Consider the following 17,625-nt stretch of genomic DNA (forward strand, 5'->3'; position numbering starts at 1 on the left):
AGAAAATAGATCAGCGAGGAGTAACGCTGTGCTATCACAAAATAACAAGACAACTGTGTGTCATATCAAACAATAAACTTGTGATGTATCAGCCTCCTTCACCATGGTAATTGTGCACATACAATGTAGCATACTGTATGTGTGTGCTTTCATGATTGTGCGTTTACAGCCATTGTTTGATATTGCCTGCAGCTAGCATTTGTCTGGTATGAACAGCAGGAGGTTGAAATGGGGCCGTGTTGGTGTAGAGAAGGTGTCTGTTTTAATTACATTAGGGGATCAAAATATTACAAACATCTCTCAGCAGGACAAAGTGAAGTTCTACAGTATTGCAAACCAAAACTATAATAATAAACATTTTGTTATATTAATACATCCCCATTAAAACTGATTAGAACTGGGATTTTAGACTCACCTCTTGTAGGTGTGCCTAATGTTGTGGCTGTTAAGAGCAGCGTTTCCCATAATTGAATATCGACTGCCACAAATAGATTTGGCAGTACCTGTTCACCCTTGCTCATAAACACATTATAACTCACTTGGTCTGCTAGAGAATAAGAAGCGACTGTCGCTATATTTGATGACTGACATTAAAGCATGTATCGCAATGCTCAACGAGCAGCGCGTGCTGCTGTGGGCCCCTCCCCCACTAAAAGCATTCATAGGCGGCTTAGTTGTAAAGCGACGGAAGAAAGTTAATTCATAGTTCTAAACTTATTTGTTTTGATGTTCACGTTTTTTTGTACTCTCTAATTTGACGACCACCGCCACAAATAAATTGGAATCCGGTTGGAAACACGGAAGTGTGTTTATGTAAAAAACTGCGTATGAGCTTTTCTAGTCAAGCTGTAACATCTGTTAACGAGTACAATCAAAAATGATGCAAACTGCAAACAAGCCACCCGTTTAATGCAACATGACAATGTAAATGGGGGGAAAAATGCCACCGCCATGTATTGTATGTTTGGATAGTTCCCTCTTGCTACTGTTTTAAGGACCCAAATAAATAAAATACAACCACAAACTGCTTCCTTGGACTAACCAGTTGAGTGAGAGACAACCAAATAAATGTAGGGGAAAGTATAATTAAAGGACACTTCATAAGAGTACAGAGCTAAAAAGGTGTGAGATAGGAATAAAGATGAGGAAATTTAACGGACGATACGAGACAAAACTATGGATTGAAAAGAACAGACTCCTTACGTTCTTTGTGAAAGGAAAGACCAGTAAAAGATAAAACTCCAAGATATTTATCCATTCATTTTGATTTGGTTAGTTGTCAAGGGAAAGGAAAAAAAAAAAAAAAAAAACATTTTTTTTTTTTATCACTCTTATTTTTTGTTCTGTCTTTTATCCAGGCTGTCAATTTGCTGCCTTGTAGAGGGAGCAGAGCTGTCCTTCTCCCTCTTCCATTCTCTGTGTCTCCTTGAGAAAGTATGCTGTGAAAAGAGCTGATTATTATTGGATGGCACTCAGGTTGCTTTTGCTGTCTCCTGATCTCTTATTCTACCTCGCACTCTCTTTCATTCTTGCTTCTTTTTTGTCTCTCCTTCCCCTTCTATCATTTAATTTCATCTACGGATGAGGACTGGTGAAGATACTTTCTCATTTTCTTCCTTTACCGTGCTGTTGAGTGCTTTCTCGACTATTGTGTCCCACTAAAAGACTCATTACTGTCCTTCCCCCTTTCCACGGGAAAGTGCGGTTTCTGTGAATGAAGGGTTGACAGATGCCTATGATAGAGAGACGGAGAACAAAGGAAAGCAAAATTTTCAGGTGCTCTTGTCGCTCTGAAACCTTGGTCTTCTTTCAGTGGACTGAAATAGCAAAAAATGTCATGTAAAATGGGTAATATACAACCCATAACAACCTTTCCTGGGATCATGCAGCTAAATGCGATGTCTAGTTGCCAATTTTCCACCAATGAGAAAAGTCATGGTATAGTTAGTGTAAAACTGAAAGAATTTTTGGCAATATTCTGGACTATAAAATGAAAACAGAGCCGAGTGCTTCAATTGTAGTCCTCTATGTACACAACAGAAACTCCCTAAGCTTTAAGCTGATATGAGTGTGGTTCGAGAAAAATTGATAGGAATGTCCAGATAGGTGCTAGCAAAATGGGGGCAATTTAGGTTGTCCTCACACTAATAGTTTGATACTGTGATCCGGACCAAACAAATATATGGTGCGCACATTTGGTCCAGTTCGCTTTGCGTTCACACTGTATTATTTGTCATAAAACCAAAGGCTGTGGTGTAAAAAAATATATGTATACAATCTGATTGGGAAGCGTTTACGATCAAATATACAGGAAGCAAACAACCGTTCTCACTCACATTCAAACCAATGGACAACTGAGACCCTCCGCCTAACCTAACACGCATGTTTTTGAACTGTGGGAGGAAACCGGAGGACCCACAGAAAACTCATGCAAGTATGGGGAGAACATGGAAGATCCACACATAGGTCCGAGATGAAATTGGAACTCAGAAGCTGAAACTATACTATGAACTCCAACGATTGAAGCTGTTGTTTATTTCTGATATGAAGCTCTAATTTGACTGTCCACATGTATCTGTTGTATTCGTCTATTCCTCACATGTTTACATCCGTACTTAGACATCTACTTTCATTGCACAGGCAGCAGAGCCAAGCATCGATCCAGTCCTTATTTGCTCTGCCCGCATGCACATCTGTATGAAAGCTGGCTGGTGTGCAATCATTTCCTTTTGCAGCTTCAAAATGACAGATGTCTCACTTTGTTCTACTTTGGGAGGATAGACATGAAAGACGTTGGAAGGTTGATCTGCCTTTCCAATCAGTCAGTACTATCATCAAGCAAACTATCATGCTCCTATGATGCATCACGCCATCTCTCCCCCTCTTTTTTTCTTCTGTTTGTCTACTGCTCGCTGCCAAAAGCCTGTAATTTTAGACACGATTGCAAGACACGGGGGTGAAAGTCTAATTATTCACTCCTGTCACACACTCACACACACATCTCAGTGTGTGGTGGACTCACGCAGAGACTGATTGATAATAGATGGTCTTCAAATATGTATAGGCAGGCCAATGTGAACATACTATAAAGTGTGAGTGTGAGTGCACAAGCATGACATATAATAAGAATCCAGATTCACACGTAACAGAGGGCACAGTTGCCAGTGTGTGGTGCGTGTGTGTGTAGATATTGTTAGATTTCCATGCCATTAGGTCATTTAACTATTACTGATGTGCTGCAGTGCCACAGTGATGTCATTGGGAGGTGACAGTGCAGGTCTAAAGGGATTGTGTGTCAGATCATCAGTGGCATCACTGAATATCATTTAGTACAATAATGTGTTCAATGTCGACATGCTGTGACATGCAAAAGCGAGAATTGACGACTCTTCGCACATCAAGACACTACACAATTATGGCATACATTAACATACTTTATATATCAAATATTATCATTACAATTACAAAATGGTGTATTATTTCAGGCCCTTTCGACTACTTGCCCAATTTTGTCTTTGAATAATGTTAAATTATAAAACATAGATTAAGAAGTGACAATTTGGATGCCTGCTTAGACTGTCGAGACCAGGTTTAAAGACTGTGATGGACTAGGAGTTGTCCATCCATTTTCTATACCGCTTCTCCTCATTAGGGTCGCGGGGCATGCTGGAGCCTATCCCAGCTGACTTCGGGCTACAGGCGGGGTACACCCTGGACTGGTAGTCAGCCAATCACAGAGCACATATAGACAAACAATCATTCATTCACACCTATGAACAATTTAGAGTCACCAATTAACCTAACCTGCATGTTTTTGGATGTGGGAGGAAACCGGAGTACCCGGAGAAAACCCACGCACACACGGGGAGAACATGCAAACTCCACACAGAAATGCCCAAGGGAGAATCGAACCCAGGTCTTCCTGATCTCCAGACTGTTACTGTGTTGGCCAACATGGTAACCACTAGACCACCGTGCGGCCCACTATGAGTTGTGAACAAAAAAATAATAAAATTGGGGCAGGTTCTTGTTTCTCGTGGGAAAAGTGCTTGGATGTGATACCATTTGCATGTACAGTAGATCCCCGCTATTCACCAGTGAATGGTGAAAAAACGCAAGTAATTGAGAAGCCCATAAAAATGGCAACAGATAATATCATACGCGGTCTAACCTTTGTTGGCGTCATTAATCCGTTTCAGAAGGTCTGACAATTCTAACCGAAAAGTACTCAAACCCCAAAAAAAATTCCCATAAAAAAATGTTAATCTGTTCCAGAATGCAAAAAATGTTAACACAAAACATGTTTTAGTTTTACATGCAGAAAACAATTTGAAATGTACATAAAATATGTATATGTACATAAATGTATATAAATATTTAATCACAATTAGTCACATTTTGCCAATAGTTAATTCATAATTAATGACAATTAATCACAGATAGAAATAAGTTTTTATAATAAATAGGGATGTAAATCTCTTTCTGGTAAACTATTTGACATGCATCTAGACAGATGGGTTAAGATACGATTAAAAAACTATACACTCTTGGAGGGGAGTGCATATTCTAAAAACAGCGATTTATCACGATTCGATACAGCAGGGGTCACCAACGTTTTTCCTTGTGAGAGCTACTTTTACAAAATGAAAATGGCCAAGAGCTACTCATTTTTGTAACATTTATTTTCAGAGCTTATTTTAAACCCAAACAAAGCAAATATGCTTATTTTACCAGAACATGAACAAAATGCTGGTGTCCACAACTCACATTTTGTATTTCAGAATGCATTTCTTTCTACTGTTCTTTCATTATTAACTGAAAACCTGAATGAAAAGCAGGCTTGCGGGCACCTCATGTGGTCGTGGGGGGCTACCTGGTGCCCGCGGGCACCACGTTGGTGACCCCTGTGTACAAATGATATGATTCAATACAATTCAACGGTTACATTTGTTGATGTAGACATTAATCTTACTTTAGGGTTTTGGAATGCTTACAGAAAGTTTTGAAAACGTGTGCTAATGTCAAGACTAGTCGTACTAATGTTACAAAATGTTTTTAGCAAAAGTAGGCTGTGTATAGTAGTATTACTCTTCCACAGTGTGAGAAGCTTCACGTAAGAGTCCGTGGGGAAAGAGAGTGCATGTAATTCTATACAGTCAAGAAGAAATTCTTGAGTGGTTTGTGAGGATGTATTTTGAAAGAGGGCATGTGTGGGTGAATTTAGTGAAGGGGGAAAGTGCGTGTCGGATGGGCCGTGGACTTTAAGAAGCAACTTTAAAAGGTTTTCTCCACTGAACTTTTCATTGCAGAGTGACCTGTCGCTCGGCTTAACGTGAATGCCTTCTTACTCGGCCACTCTGCCATTCATTTCCCTTTCTTTTCCTCTCTCGACTTGTCTTCCCTTGATCGCTGCGCCCCCTTCTTTGCCTCTGTTCTATGCCTCCCTACTCTGGCTGTCTGGCAGTAAAGGTTGATGGAGTGTGAAATTAGAAAGTGTATCATATTCTGCTCTGTGGCTCAATGTCCTGAGCTATAAGCTACGGCTAGTCACGGTGAAAAATAACATGCACTGAAACAGATACATTAACATGGTGTTTGTGCGTGTCTGTGCAAGTCTGTGCATGTGTGTGTGTGTGTGAGAGAGAGAGCCAGTTTATCCAGTCACAGCTTATCTTACGACTTACCAGTGGCTGTTGTTCCAGAGTTGGACATAAACATGCACACACAATTTGTTTTATTGACTGACAGCACGGTGGTATTCCTGTTATAACTGCCTCAGATTACTCATAACCATTGGAATACATCAGAATCAATTACAGTTTAAAATGCTAGAAGCTCTATGAACCTGCCCATTATACTAAATAAAGTTGACCGTAAAAGTTGATGAAAACAATATGTGCTGGTTGAGAGAAAACTGCTTAATACTGAACTACTTGCAGAAATGTAAGAGCTTTTTAAAAAAAGCTTTTCTGAATATGCAGTGCGACAGTACAAAAATGAAAAAGAATATTGTGTCAATTTGTTTACCTGCATCAGCCCAGACACTTCTCCTTTTTGAAAGGGTGTTGCAATGGAGGGAGTGAAAGGTTTACTGTCTTCAATTGGTCGTCCTTTCAGGAAGTGTTTTCCCGCCTCATAGATGTTTACTTCAATCATTTTCCCCTTGAACTCTAACTTCTTGGGCACCAGTACCTGCAAATAAAAACAGATGATAAATCATTCAGTGGCTGGACGAGACTCTTAAGTGACCCCTGACTATTTATTTCAAAAACTTTAACAGCGTACTACTCACCTGCGCTCAAACAGAGCATTTGTGCCATGAGTCGATTGAGTATATATATATATATATTCATATTCATATATGGAGTCATTCTGCTTCTACATTTTGTGCAAGGTGGCCACTGTCATTAATACGCAACAGCAGCAATCACAGGAATTAAATGACATGTGTTTACTACGCACATACATGTAGTCGCAGGGTATACCTTATGTGTGTTAAGTTGCTGTGTGATGATTTTACATCAAAGATCACCGTGTGTCAGACTGTTATAGTGAGTAATGATATAATGGGTTGATAAGCTCGTTGTGAGCTTTCTCATAACTCATGATTGGCTCCTGTCAAATAAAGAGCTGCCTGGTCCCCACAGACTTGTGTTCGCCACAATATGTCTTTTTATTATGTGGACATGTGCGGCAAATCTGCTTTTCTCTCTAAATCTAAAGGGTGCGACTTAAACACCAGTGCGTTGTATACACTGGAAATTACAGTACTTCCTAATTCACTAAAACAGATGACTGTGTGTTGATTGAGACCAAGCTGTGGTCGGTTTAATCATAATGCAAAAGAATGGATGAAGTGAAATGATGGCGGTGTTATTGCTGTGGCAGCACTATTAAGGTTGGCTCAGTACTAATCTGTCAGTCTTTATCCAGTGGCTGGAATATGATAGGCGAGGGAGACGAGGCTGGAGCAACTAACACCAGCCAGCGCCACACCTGTCCAATCAACACACCTGCTGCTCTGCACACTGGGGAAGTGAGTGTGCGTGTGTGTGTGTGTGAGAGAGAGTGTGGGCGAGAGCAAGCAGCCAGCAGACAGAGGTGAAAAGGCGGCTGTGGCTGTGGAGGAGGTATGCGATAGCATGTGTGTAGGTGAGGGTCATTTGAGGTCCATTAAAAGGAGATTAAATGATGAAAGAGCTTGTCCTATTTCACTGGAAGGAAGCCTTCACCACCCTTCCTCCTCCTCCTCCTCTTCGTACCCTCACTTCATCGCACACACAGGTGGGGCGGCTGCCTGTTATAAGCGTCAGGTTAGATATCCATCTGATGGTGTAAAAGTGAGAGCGAGTGATTTGTTCCCCTTCCTTACTTTCCTTCCCTACCACAACCCACCCACATCCGTTCCACCTCCATTTCATTGCTCCCATCACACCACTCATCTGACTTTTGACCTCTCTTTGTTTGCTTCCAGCCCTCAGTGTGTCCACTCCTCAGGGATCAACAGCCATATTGTTTCATTTTTTGATCCTACTATGCTACTTCACTACTAATTAGAAAAATCTAACACATCTACACATCCATTCCAGTACGCTGGTCGAGCTTTTGGCTGTATAGATGTAGAAAACAAGTTCATTTCTCTTTCTCTTTCATTATTATAAAGGTGTAATGCATAATGAGGAGTCCAAAATATGTCTCACTTTCTAACTAATTGTCGTAACTTCTGGTGTATAGTCTTCTTTTCTTAACCTGACTGCTAAAAAGCCACAAAAGGTCAAAGAAAATGTTAAGGTATTGTGTGTATCAGGAGGATATTCAAAGTACAGTTATGCTTAAACAGCTTGGAAGTGTACCTTTTTTATGGTAGAGCAAAAATCCAAAAACTAACACCTGTCATGCTTTTATTTTTGATTTTCAGAGTTTGATTATAGAGAAAGTGTGACCCCTGAAGTAGATTTATTCTACTACCATTATTTTCTATATACAGTACGTATAAATCAAAGACAAAAGGGACTAAAGAAGGGGTGTCCAATATGACGCTCAGGGACCAGTTGTGACCTGCGGCGCACATTACAGAAATAAAATCAAGAAAAAAAAAAAAAAAAAAAAAAAAAAAAATGTGAAAATAGAGCAAAAAGGCACAATTTCAAAACAAAACGCTGAAATTATACCTTAATAACACAAGGCTTTATCTATAAATATATATTAGAGAGAAACCCTGCATATTTGTGAAACAGCATTCGTGTCACGGCAAAATCGTGGATTTTTGGTTAAAATTTTTAGTTTTTTTTTTTTCCCTCCAAATATAGGACATTTTTTTCCCCACAGGAAACACATCTCATTGCCCCAAAGTCAGTAATAATTTATAAATACGTGATAGTAAAGTGTAAAATGTACAGCTTAATAATACATACTTTTTTATTATTTATTTATTTATTTTTTAGCTCTTTGCAGTATTAAAAAAAAATATAGAAAAATATCAAAGTGGCCCCCGCATCCTTTGGTTTTTCAGTGTGATCATATTTAACACCCCTGGAATAAGGCAATGGATTGTGGTTGACTTTCGAGGGATCACTGTACGAGCAGAAAGCTTGTGCTCTTAAGGAGTCAGTGCACACACACGGAAGGCATGAAGTGTGCACTCACGTAAAAGCATGCATGAAGCAAGCGACACTTGCAACCAGAGTTTATAGCCAGCAGAAGTAGGTAGGAGGGGGAGAGCGCCAAGAAGGGAGGGGAAAATTATTGCCATTCCCTACCCTCCCTGCTAATAAAAAGCACAACTTCAAACATGTTTCTGATGATAGTTAAAGCGAGGAGGAAATTGATTTATTTGAAGATGTTTTAAAGTAAATTTTTCACAGGTTCAGAGAGGTTCTTTGAAGACACGTTCGATGAACAGCTGTGTGTTGGACGGAATGTTCATGGCTTTAGGGCTGACCTTAATGTTTGTACTCGAAGAAAAAAAAAAAAAGGCAAAAACACATCGCTGCTATCAGCTGCCAAATGCTCTTATGACCACCGAAGGGTGCATGTACACATTTGTGAGTGTGTGTGATATTACAGCTAACCTACTTTATTGACTATATGAGCTTAAACTAGTGACACCTGCAGTGAGCATTTCAGTGACATGTACAGTAGAGCAAAGCCCCTGATCTTATTTGCTACTGTAAGTGTAAAGACATAAAAGAGTCCAATTATAAACATTGATTCACAGCTAGTTCGCTTTGACCTACCTCCTACGTTATTTTATGGAACTGTTTAAGTGATAGTTAGGATTTTTTGAAGTGGTATGACATCCCCATCAGCAGTGTACTGCATCAACAGTGACTTACCCCGCTGCTTGGTCCCATGAGCCCAGTTGTGGTCAGATTTCGGTGATGAAGAACATAGTGGGGCCACTTAAGTAAAGAGTTTGGCTTCTCAAAACAATATGCATTCAAAAGAGTAATACATCTATTGTATTGTTGTGCATGTGATGAAGCGCTGCAACGCTCGCATCTTTATTCGCTGTGGAACACATACGTAAACAAGATGACTGCAACATAATCTTCATCACATACATTACAATGGACAGGCGATAGCGCGTATTGATAAAAAAACGGAGATAAATTATTGCCGAGCGATTTGTGATGTCTGATTTTTTCGAGGAGGCATTTGTATTACTCGCAAATGTATTACTCTTTTGAACGCACATTGTTTTGAGAAGCCAAAAGTGGCCGCAGCAACTAACTGGAGCTATGTTCCTCATCAACAAAATCCCACCAGAACTGGGCTCACAGGAACAATCTGGGGGTAAGTCACCATTGATGCTCTACACTGCGGATGGGGATGTCATACAAGTTCATGCCAAAAAATCTGAAATATCCCTTTAATCATAATGGTTGCATTAAGCAGGCACAAAAAGATACTCTTAAATCAACAGCCAAATTTCTACTTTTAGGTATTAAGGTATTTTAGGTATTAAGGATATTTTTTACCTTGTGCTTTTTGGTTTGAGTCATAAAATGATACAATTACGTTATTGACTTAAATTGAGTTAGACACACGAGCGTGCGCCACATAACGCATGCGAACGATTAAAATAACATTCATGATGGGTCCTGAGCTCCGTGTGAGCAGGTAATGATTTCAAAAATAATGTAAACGTCATTGTACATCTAATAGCTCACTATATTGATGATTGATGATTGTAATGTGCAGTCAGTTGTGGTATCTTTGCTTATGGTTTAATTTTAGTTGAATATGCATGCAAGTTACAGTGGAATACATCACATAATTAAATTCACAGTTCCACATGTCTAAAAGGAGTAGGAAGAGGCAGAACTTATTTAATCCTACCCCCCATCCGTTCCACATCTTGTGCAGTACATTTTATTAACTTCCTGTATTCCACATGTGATTTTTTAATACATAGATGACATTAATGACAAGGTATTGCAACAATATAATGATGTCATTATTGACATTTTTTCACAATTAAAAATAAATAATAATAAATCAAGACGAGCATAACAAAACAAGTTCAAGACTCTTCTGCCTTGTATTTTGCAAACATCAAGTGCTTGTATTGTTTTTTGAATTCCCTCATTTTGGTACATTGTTTGAGTTCCTTACTCAATTTGTTCCATAATTTAATTCCACATAGTGAAATGTGTTTTTAGCATTGTTCTCGCATACAGCGTAAGTGTTTCAAGTTTAGTTTTTCCCTAAGATCATATTTCTCCTCTCTTGTAGAGAAGTATCGTATGACATTTTTGGTTAGCAGGTTATTGTTAACTTTATGCATTATTTTAGCGGTTTGAAAATTTACTAAATCAGCAAATTTTAAAATTTGTGATTTTGAATTTGTCATTATGAATTATCCTCACTGATCTTTTTTGCAGTACCTTTAGCGAGTGAAGATAGCTTTTATAGTTATTACCCCATATGTCCACACAATATGTTAGATATGGTAATACCAGAGAACAGTAAAGAATGCGGAGCGATTTTTGATCAACAACAACTTTTGCTTTATTCAATATTGAAGTATTTCTCGACCACCTTATGTTGCATATTTTTGATGTGAGATTTCCAACTCATTTTTTCATCTATTATAATCCCCAGAAATGTATTTTCGTTCACCCTTTCAATGTCCACTCCGTCTATTTATATTTGGCCGTACGTGTCCTTTCTGCTATTATCAAATCGAATTATTTTAGTTTTACTTAAGTTCAAGTATAATCTGTTTTTGTCAAACCACCTTTTTAATATGGCCAATTCATCTGTGACTTTTTTTAATTAGCTCTTGTGTGCTTCACCTAGACCAAAAGGCAGTTGTATCATCCGCAAATAATACCAACTTTAAGTCTTTCATCACTTTACAGATGTCACTGATATATAAATTGAACAGTTTTGGTCCCAATATTGACCCCTGGGGTACTCCACACGTAATATTTGAACTTGCAGATGTGTATTCTCCTAGCTTTACAAATTGCTTCCTGTTTGCTTGGTAGCTTTTAACCCAATTCAAAAAATCAGTTTCAGGCTTCTGACAGACGGCAAATGTGTTTTTATGCAGACAGACATTTTTAAAACTCCTTTTAAAACTGGGGAGATTTTTATTTTTTATTTTTTAAACACTGGAGTCGGTGAAATGTGTGTTTTTTTTTTAAATATGTAGTGTAGTGTAATTTTTAATATGTAGTGTGGCTTTTAGTGTGGTTTTTAAATATTAATGTGGCTATAGCCTTAAACAGCTGTCTTACCTGCTCATAGAACTTGTTGTGTGCCACATAGTATTGGGCATCAAAGGACTCCTCTGTCACCAACACGTGTTGCCTCTCCCCAACCTAAACACACAAAAACAGAAAATTGCATGACTCTGAAGAGAAACATCCATTTTTTTATGTATTGCTGACTGGCTCAGAGGTTTGTCCCCTAAATAAACAAAGTTAGATCAACAGAGTTACTTTGTAAATCAATCATATCTTCTTTTTCATTCTTGCCACTGATGACATAGGCTGGCAATAAATTATAGAGAATTCTTTTGTTACATCAGGTTATTTTACACCTTTTTTCAAGCTTTGATTGCTTTTACCAACATAATTCCTCCATTACACTACATGTTTATGTTCATCATGATCTATTGAATCAAAGTTTTGCTCCACATTTTTCTTTTCCCAACAGTCGCTTCAACATTTAATTACAACCTCAAGGTTCCCGAGCCACTTCAGTTTCAGTGCCCCGCCTCAGAACATGCAGTAGTATTCATCCCTGGTCTTTAGAAAATGTAAAAAGTGGATGAAAAGAAAATGGAAAAAAGCAAGGCTATGAATCAAATACAGAAAATAGTCCCTTCAAGATATCAGAAAATCAAAAACAACACAATGTCAAGGCAAGGTCGCTTCGCATTTCCATGTACGATTCATTCAACAATATGCTATTCAAAGAGCTTTCAAGAGTTAAGAAATATAATAATACTGTGAGTGTGCAAAGTGTGCAAAGGCACAGAGCGGCCTTACAAAATGTAACTAACAAGTAGGAAAAAGCATACAACCAACCGTGATTCTTAAGATGACATCTTCAACTACATAAAATGACAGTATTTATTCTTGTACAACACTTTCTATTAAAAACTTTGGCAGAATTGAGTCTTGTCTCAATTGATCTGGGATGGTTATCCATGTCTGTGTCGCATGATCACAAAACACGGCTTCAATTTGTGTTGTCCTGACTTTTTTTTTTACAGGCAACAAGCCAGCCCAGATGTCCAAAAGCTCACATCAGGATCTTATGACAAAAACAGATGTACAGCATTTGGATACAGAGCCACACAGAGAAAAGAGAAGACATTTTTAAATAATTTCTCTCAATGTCTGATCAGCATGTAGGCAATCTTGTTTTGTTATTGCTTGATAAAATATAAATAATAGAAATAGAGGAAATACGCAGAGGTTTATATGAAGCAACTGGACTTTTCGTTTCCAGTTGCGTCAATTCAACATTTGCGGATTACAATGACCTGTATGACTGAGAATCTGCACATAGGTGTGAGTTTTATTTTGTGGTATTTAACTCTTGGTCATCGATGGTGGTTTCACACTTTTTGGTTTTCAACTTGGTCCAGTTCCCTCGGGTTTGGGTTATCTCCACAACGTAAAAAAATCAAAGAAAGTATTTGAATTATTGCAACCATGAAAACAACCCCTTTGGTCTTTAAAGGGAGGAGGATTTACACTTTTTTTTTCAAAAGAATTTATTAAAAATGCATTTCTGTGTGTGCTTTTAAGGTTTGTTCTTAATGCTGACATGTTGCCAAAGACTTTGGCCTGAGAGAAAAATGTAAATGGTCATGTCGCTCAGGGAATCAACCCAAAATCCCAACAATTTTGGATAGCACTATACCTCATAAACTAAGCAGTGGGGTAGAATATATCCTGTCATCCTTGTGGTCAGTATTTGTATTGTCATACTATTTCAAACAAGCCCTATACATAAAAACAGGGCTGTCTGATCATTTTCCAATATGTCTTAGAAGACCTTAGAAGTAAGGCACTATCACTTGCATTTCCGTAGACATCTGTCCTTTCTTCCTTCTTTCTGCTTTTCAACCTTTAGCTTGAGTCGTCGTCTGGGCATTGGCTTTGCAATGTGTGTGTTCTAAAACATGCCCCACCTGCATAAGCATGCTGACAAGCTCCAAAAGACCAAATAAATTACTGGCTTTAGCAAACAAAGCAAATTTCAGAGGCAGAAAAAAACCCTTTGAACATTATCAGCGCATGGCAAACATTTGGATTATTTGCTACTTGGATTGGAGGCAGATGTCTTTGTGAGACTTTATATCTTGAGTTTATGAGAGCACATACTTTGAATACTATGTACTTTAAGAAGCCTTGCCTGCATACATTTTTATCATTTTAGTACCAATAATTACAAGGTAAAAAAAACATAGCTTTTTATATAGTCGGTAAGCAGTTTTCAGTCTTAGATTGAATACTAAAGATGTTGTTGATGATGTATATGAATGTGTGCATCTGCCTGCCTTAATAATATATAATCCCCACCTAAACAACTAGGAAGCAGCAATGATCTTGTCTTAAGGTATGTGCTGACAGAATTATCATGCATGGACACACCCCTGCATAGACAATCACATGTATGGAAATACGTCTGCAGCAAATCAAAATTTGATGAGCTTCCTGTGTCAATTACACATGGCTTGTGTGTATTTGCATGCAAAATAATATAAATTGGCCTTTGCTAGAGCACTTCCTGCTTTTGAGTGTCTGCATTTAGATTTGTGTTTACCCCATCTGTTGAATAGCAGGCCACCAAATAACATGTCTTTGCACAGTGAGTTTTAATTTACATCAACATCCACAACACAACATCCCATGGTACATGGCAGATCGGAAACAGATTTATGGGATCATGAGTTTAATTGCTAATTAATCCACATCATAACACGGGTAATGACGGCACTGTGGCTTTGAATTTGTAATCAATGTTTTTATCTGTGTCATAAATAAAGGAGCAAGTCACTCAAACAGCATCCCAAATCCCTTGCCATGTTGTTGGCTTTTTAAGACATGCAAATAGAAAATGGCAATCCCAACTGAAATGGAGGCGGACCACTACAATGACTTTTTTGTAAGGAGGTTAAAAAAAAAAAAAGTCACATTGTGGTACACCTGTTGTCGCAAGCCAGTTCTATCTGTTTATCATTATTCTCCATGTTTGGAGACCAACTGAAAGAATCCTCTCACTGAACTTCCATTTATCATGCATAATTCTGTGTTACTGACCCACAAGTTTTTATTTTTTCACTCATGAATTCATTATAGAGTCCTTATCTTGCACACACACACAACTGCAGTACACAATAACACTCACACAAACACACATAAGAGTATGGGTATTTGATAGGCCTTCCTCCTGTCAAACCAATGCAAATTTATCATATACATAAAAATCACCAACGCTGCGCATAAATCTGTAGCTCCCCTCACACACAGCACTCAACGACCCCTTATGAGAGTCATAGTGGAGACTCACAAGGTAAAATATTTCTTTTAGTGAGCATGCTGAAAGAAGACGGCCACAGAAGAGATGAAACTCTGCAGTTGATTTGGACAGGTTGTCGCAAAAATTCATACACCCTGTAGCAGCTAAGAACTGAATTGTTTGTTTTTCTTTGCATATTAAACTGAAATGAATGATGACTGATGAATGAAATGAGTTATGGCGGCCAGACTAAACTTTGAAGAAGGGAAATTCATTGTAAAAAAAAAACAAAAAAAAACAAACATTCACACAAACACCAAGAGAATTGATCGAGATTCCATTGCTTCGCGTTGTCAGCAGTGTTTGCACCACAGTGGATGTCTGTTTAAAAACAGGCAGTGACAAAACAATAACATGTTTGTAAAGTCTATTACATTGTGAAAATTGAACTAATTATAATATACACCTAGTTTACAATTACTTAAAGTGTGTATTCCTTTTTCCGACCCCCTTCATATACTGTATATATACTACACAACCACTACACAAAAAACATGACCCATTCAAAGCAGAATACAAAATATATTGAGTAATTCTCCAGCTTGATGTTGCTGACAAATATTTTCTCAGATCACACATAAGCTTCAGTGGGGATATATGTGATTTGGCGCCAGTGCAATGTTCAACAGCGACAATTGCCAAGCTAGAAATAATTAATGTCCTAATTAAACAACACTGCTGTCTAATATACCACATTTTTCAAATCACACAGGTATCATATAATTATATATTGCACATTACTTACAGACACACAGTCCCCAAGGCAGAAGCCTATTAGAAAGTATTTCACAACAAAAAGCGTATGCTGTGGCCACCAGGTGTCACCGAAAAAAACACCCAGAACCCCACTAACTTAAAGGCGGCACACGTTAAATTCTATAATGTATATATTTTTATACATAAGTTGCAGGATCAGCCAGCCAAACATGCGGCTTATACCCTAGAAAATACAGTGCTCATCAAAAGTAAGGCATGCAAAAATGCTTCATGTAGCACTAAAATGGAAATTACCAAATCTAAAATGCTACCTAAAACATTATCTACAATATTCCAACGTGGCACAAATGAATTACATTTCATGTATGTCTCCTGAGAGGAAATTCCTTTTTTTTTAAAAAAAAAAAAAAAGAAAAAAACAACCCCCCAAAAAAAATCACGTACTGCAACAGCAAATACTGTTGATTATGGTCAAGTGCCAGGGTCACAAGACCTAAATAAAAAAGGACCTAACAGTTCCCCCAATAAATGTTCCTACCAAGTAGGTACCAAATCTACTTACGTCCATGTGCAGGTTATACACAGTATATGATGAATGCATTCACTGGATCAAACATGTAATGATAACAGGTTTGTCAACAGGCAAGAGGTTACCATGAATAGACAATCTTATCAGGCTACTGTACCTCTACTATCTCTGTTAAATTAGCCAAGTCTGAATTACTGATGATTACTGCTACTTCATAAAGTACTTCAGTGTGGATGACGATTGTATTGTGTTGTATATACATTTCTGACTGCCGTTGTACTTCTGACAGTTACTAACAGAAATATTGTTCAACTTCATCGCAGAGGAAAAAGAATAACAATGAAATGTGGAAATAATAAAACGGGAGTCTGGAAAACATTTAGGGAGATTTCATGGAACTCCACACTATGAGGTTTTTCTTATAATCTTCCAAGAATTTGCACTGGACCAGTTCCATTGTTCACTGGGTTTTAGGTGATATGCAAAGCGTATACTTTAATAATGACTTTATTGTGCTAAAACGTGAAGGGAGGATGGCATTGACTAGTTACCATAATGTGGTCTACAGTATATTGGTTGGTGTCACAACAGCTAATAATTAAGGCTTTAAATGCAAGTGACCGTTGCACAGAAACGGTAAGGAAATAAGGAAATAGGGACTACAGTGTTCCCTCGCTACATCGCGGTTCACCTTTCATGGATTCGCTCCTTTGTGGATTTTTTTAAAGTGTGACTTAGCACGTTTTTTTTTTTAACAACGTATGAACGCGCATTGTGTTCTGCATCCCTATGTTGTATTAAAGTGATCTAACGGTGCTCTGTTGCATGTTGTCTGTTATTGTATTTACTACGGCTACCAGTCGAGGGTGTTTTATACTCATGTGAGAGTTGAAGACGTGTCCAGTTGTCTCAGTAAATATATTGTAGAGCCACAACAGTCTTGATTGGCTAAGGGAGAACCCGCCCATTGCGTTCTGCGTTCTGATGGCTGTACACCATTGTCAATCAATATCCTTTGTGCAGGACTGTCTGTTTCCTGTTGTATGATCGCTAGAAGCTAGCGATCATACTTGCTGAGTGAAGGCAGAAGTTATGCGGCTGTAGGGCGCCTGGAATACTGTAAATTCATCTTCAGTTCATTGAGGATGAGGAGGAGGAATATGTTTTAACAATACAAAAACGCTACAGCCTGACGGCGCCAGGACAAGCCACGGTGAGTCAATTTCTTCCCAAGACCTTTGGGAAAATACTCTGTAGTCTGACAAGAGAAAAGTTACACTTTTTCGAAGTGTGTGTCCCACTACATCTGGCATAAAAGTAACGCTGTCGTA

At 38.3% G+C, this 17,625-nt stretch overlaps 1 protein-coding gene across 1 annotated transcript in view; it reads right to left on the minus strand.

Annotated features, from left to right (window-relative positions):
• The window catches only part of cdkal1 (CDK5 regulatory subunit associated protein 1-like 1), a 301,229-nt gene that overhangs the window by 24,113 nt on the left and 259,491 nt on the right, over positions 1–17,625 (minus strand). Inside the window, exons 13-14 of the mRNA XM_054782535.1 lie at positions 11,748–11,831; positions 6,028–6,192 (exon numbers count right to left, since the gene is read on the minus strand). Coding sequence (XP_054638510.1) covers positions 6,028–6,192; positions 11,748–11,831 — 249 coding nt within the window. The remainder of the gene's footprint in view (positions 1–6,027; positions 6,193–11,747; positions 11,832–17,625) is intronic.

The sequence above is a fragment of the Dunckerocampus dactyliophorus genome, chromosome 7, assembly GCF_027744805.1.
Source record: "Dunckerocampus dactyliophorus isolate RoL2022-P2 chromosome 7, RoL_Ddac_1.1, whole genome shotgun sequence".
NCBI lineage: Eukaryota > Metazoa > Chordata > Actinopteri > Syngnathiformes > Syngnathidae > Dunckerocampus > Dunckerocampus dactyliophorus.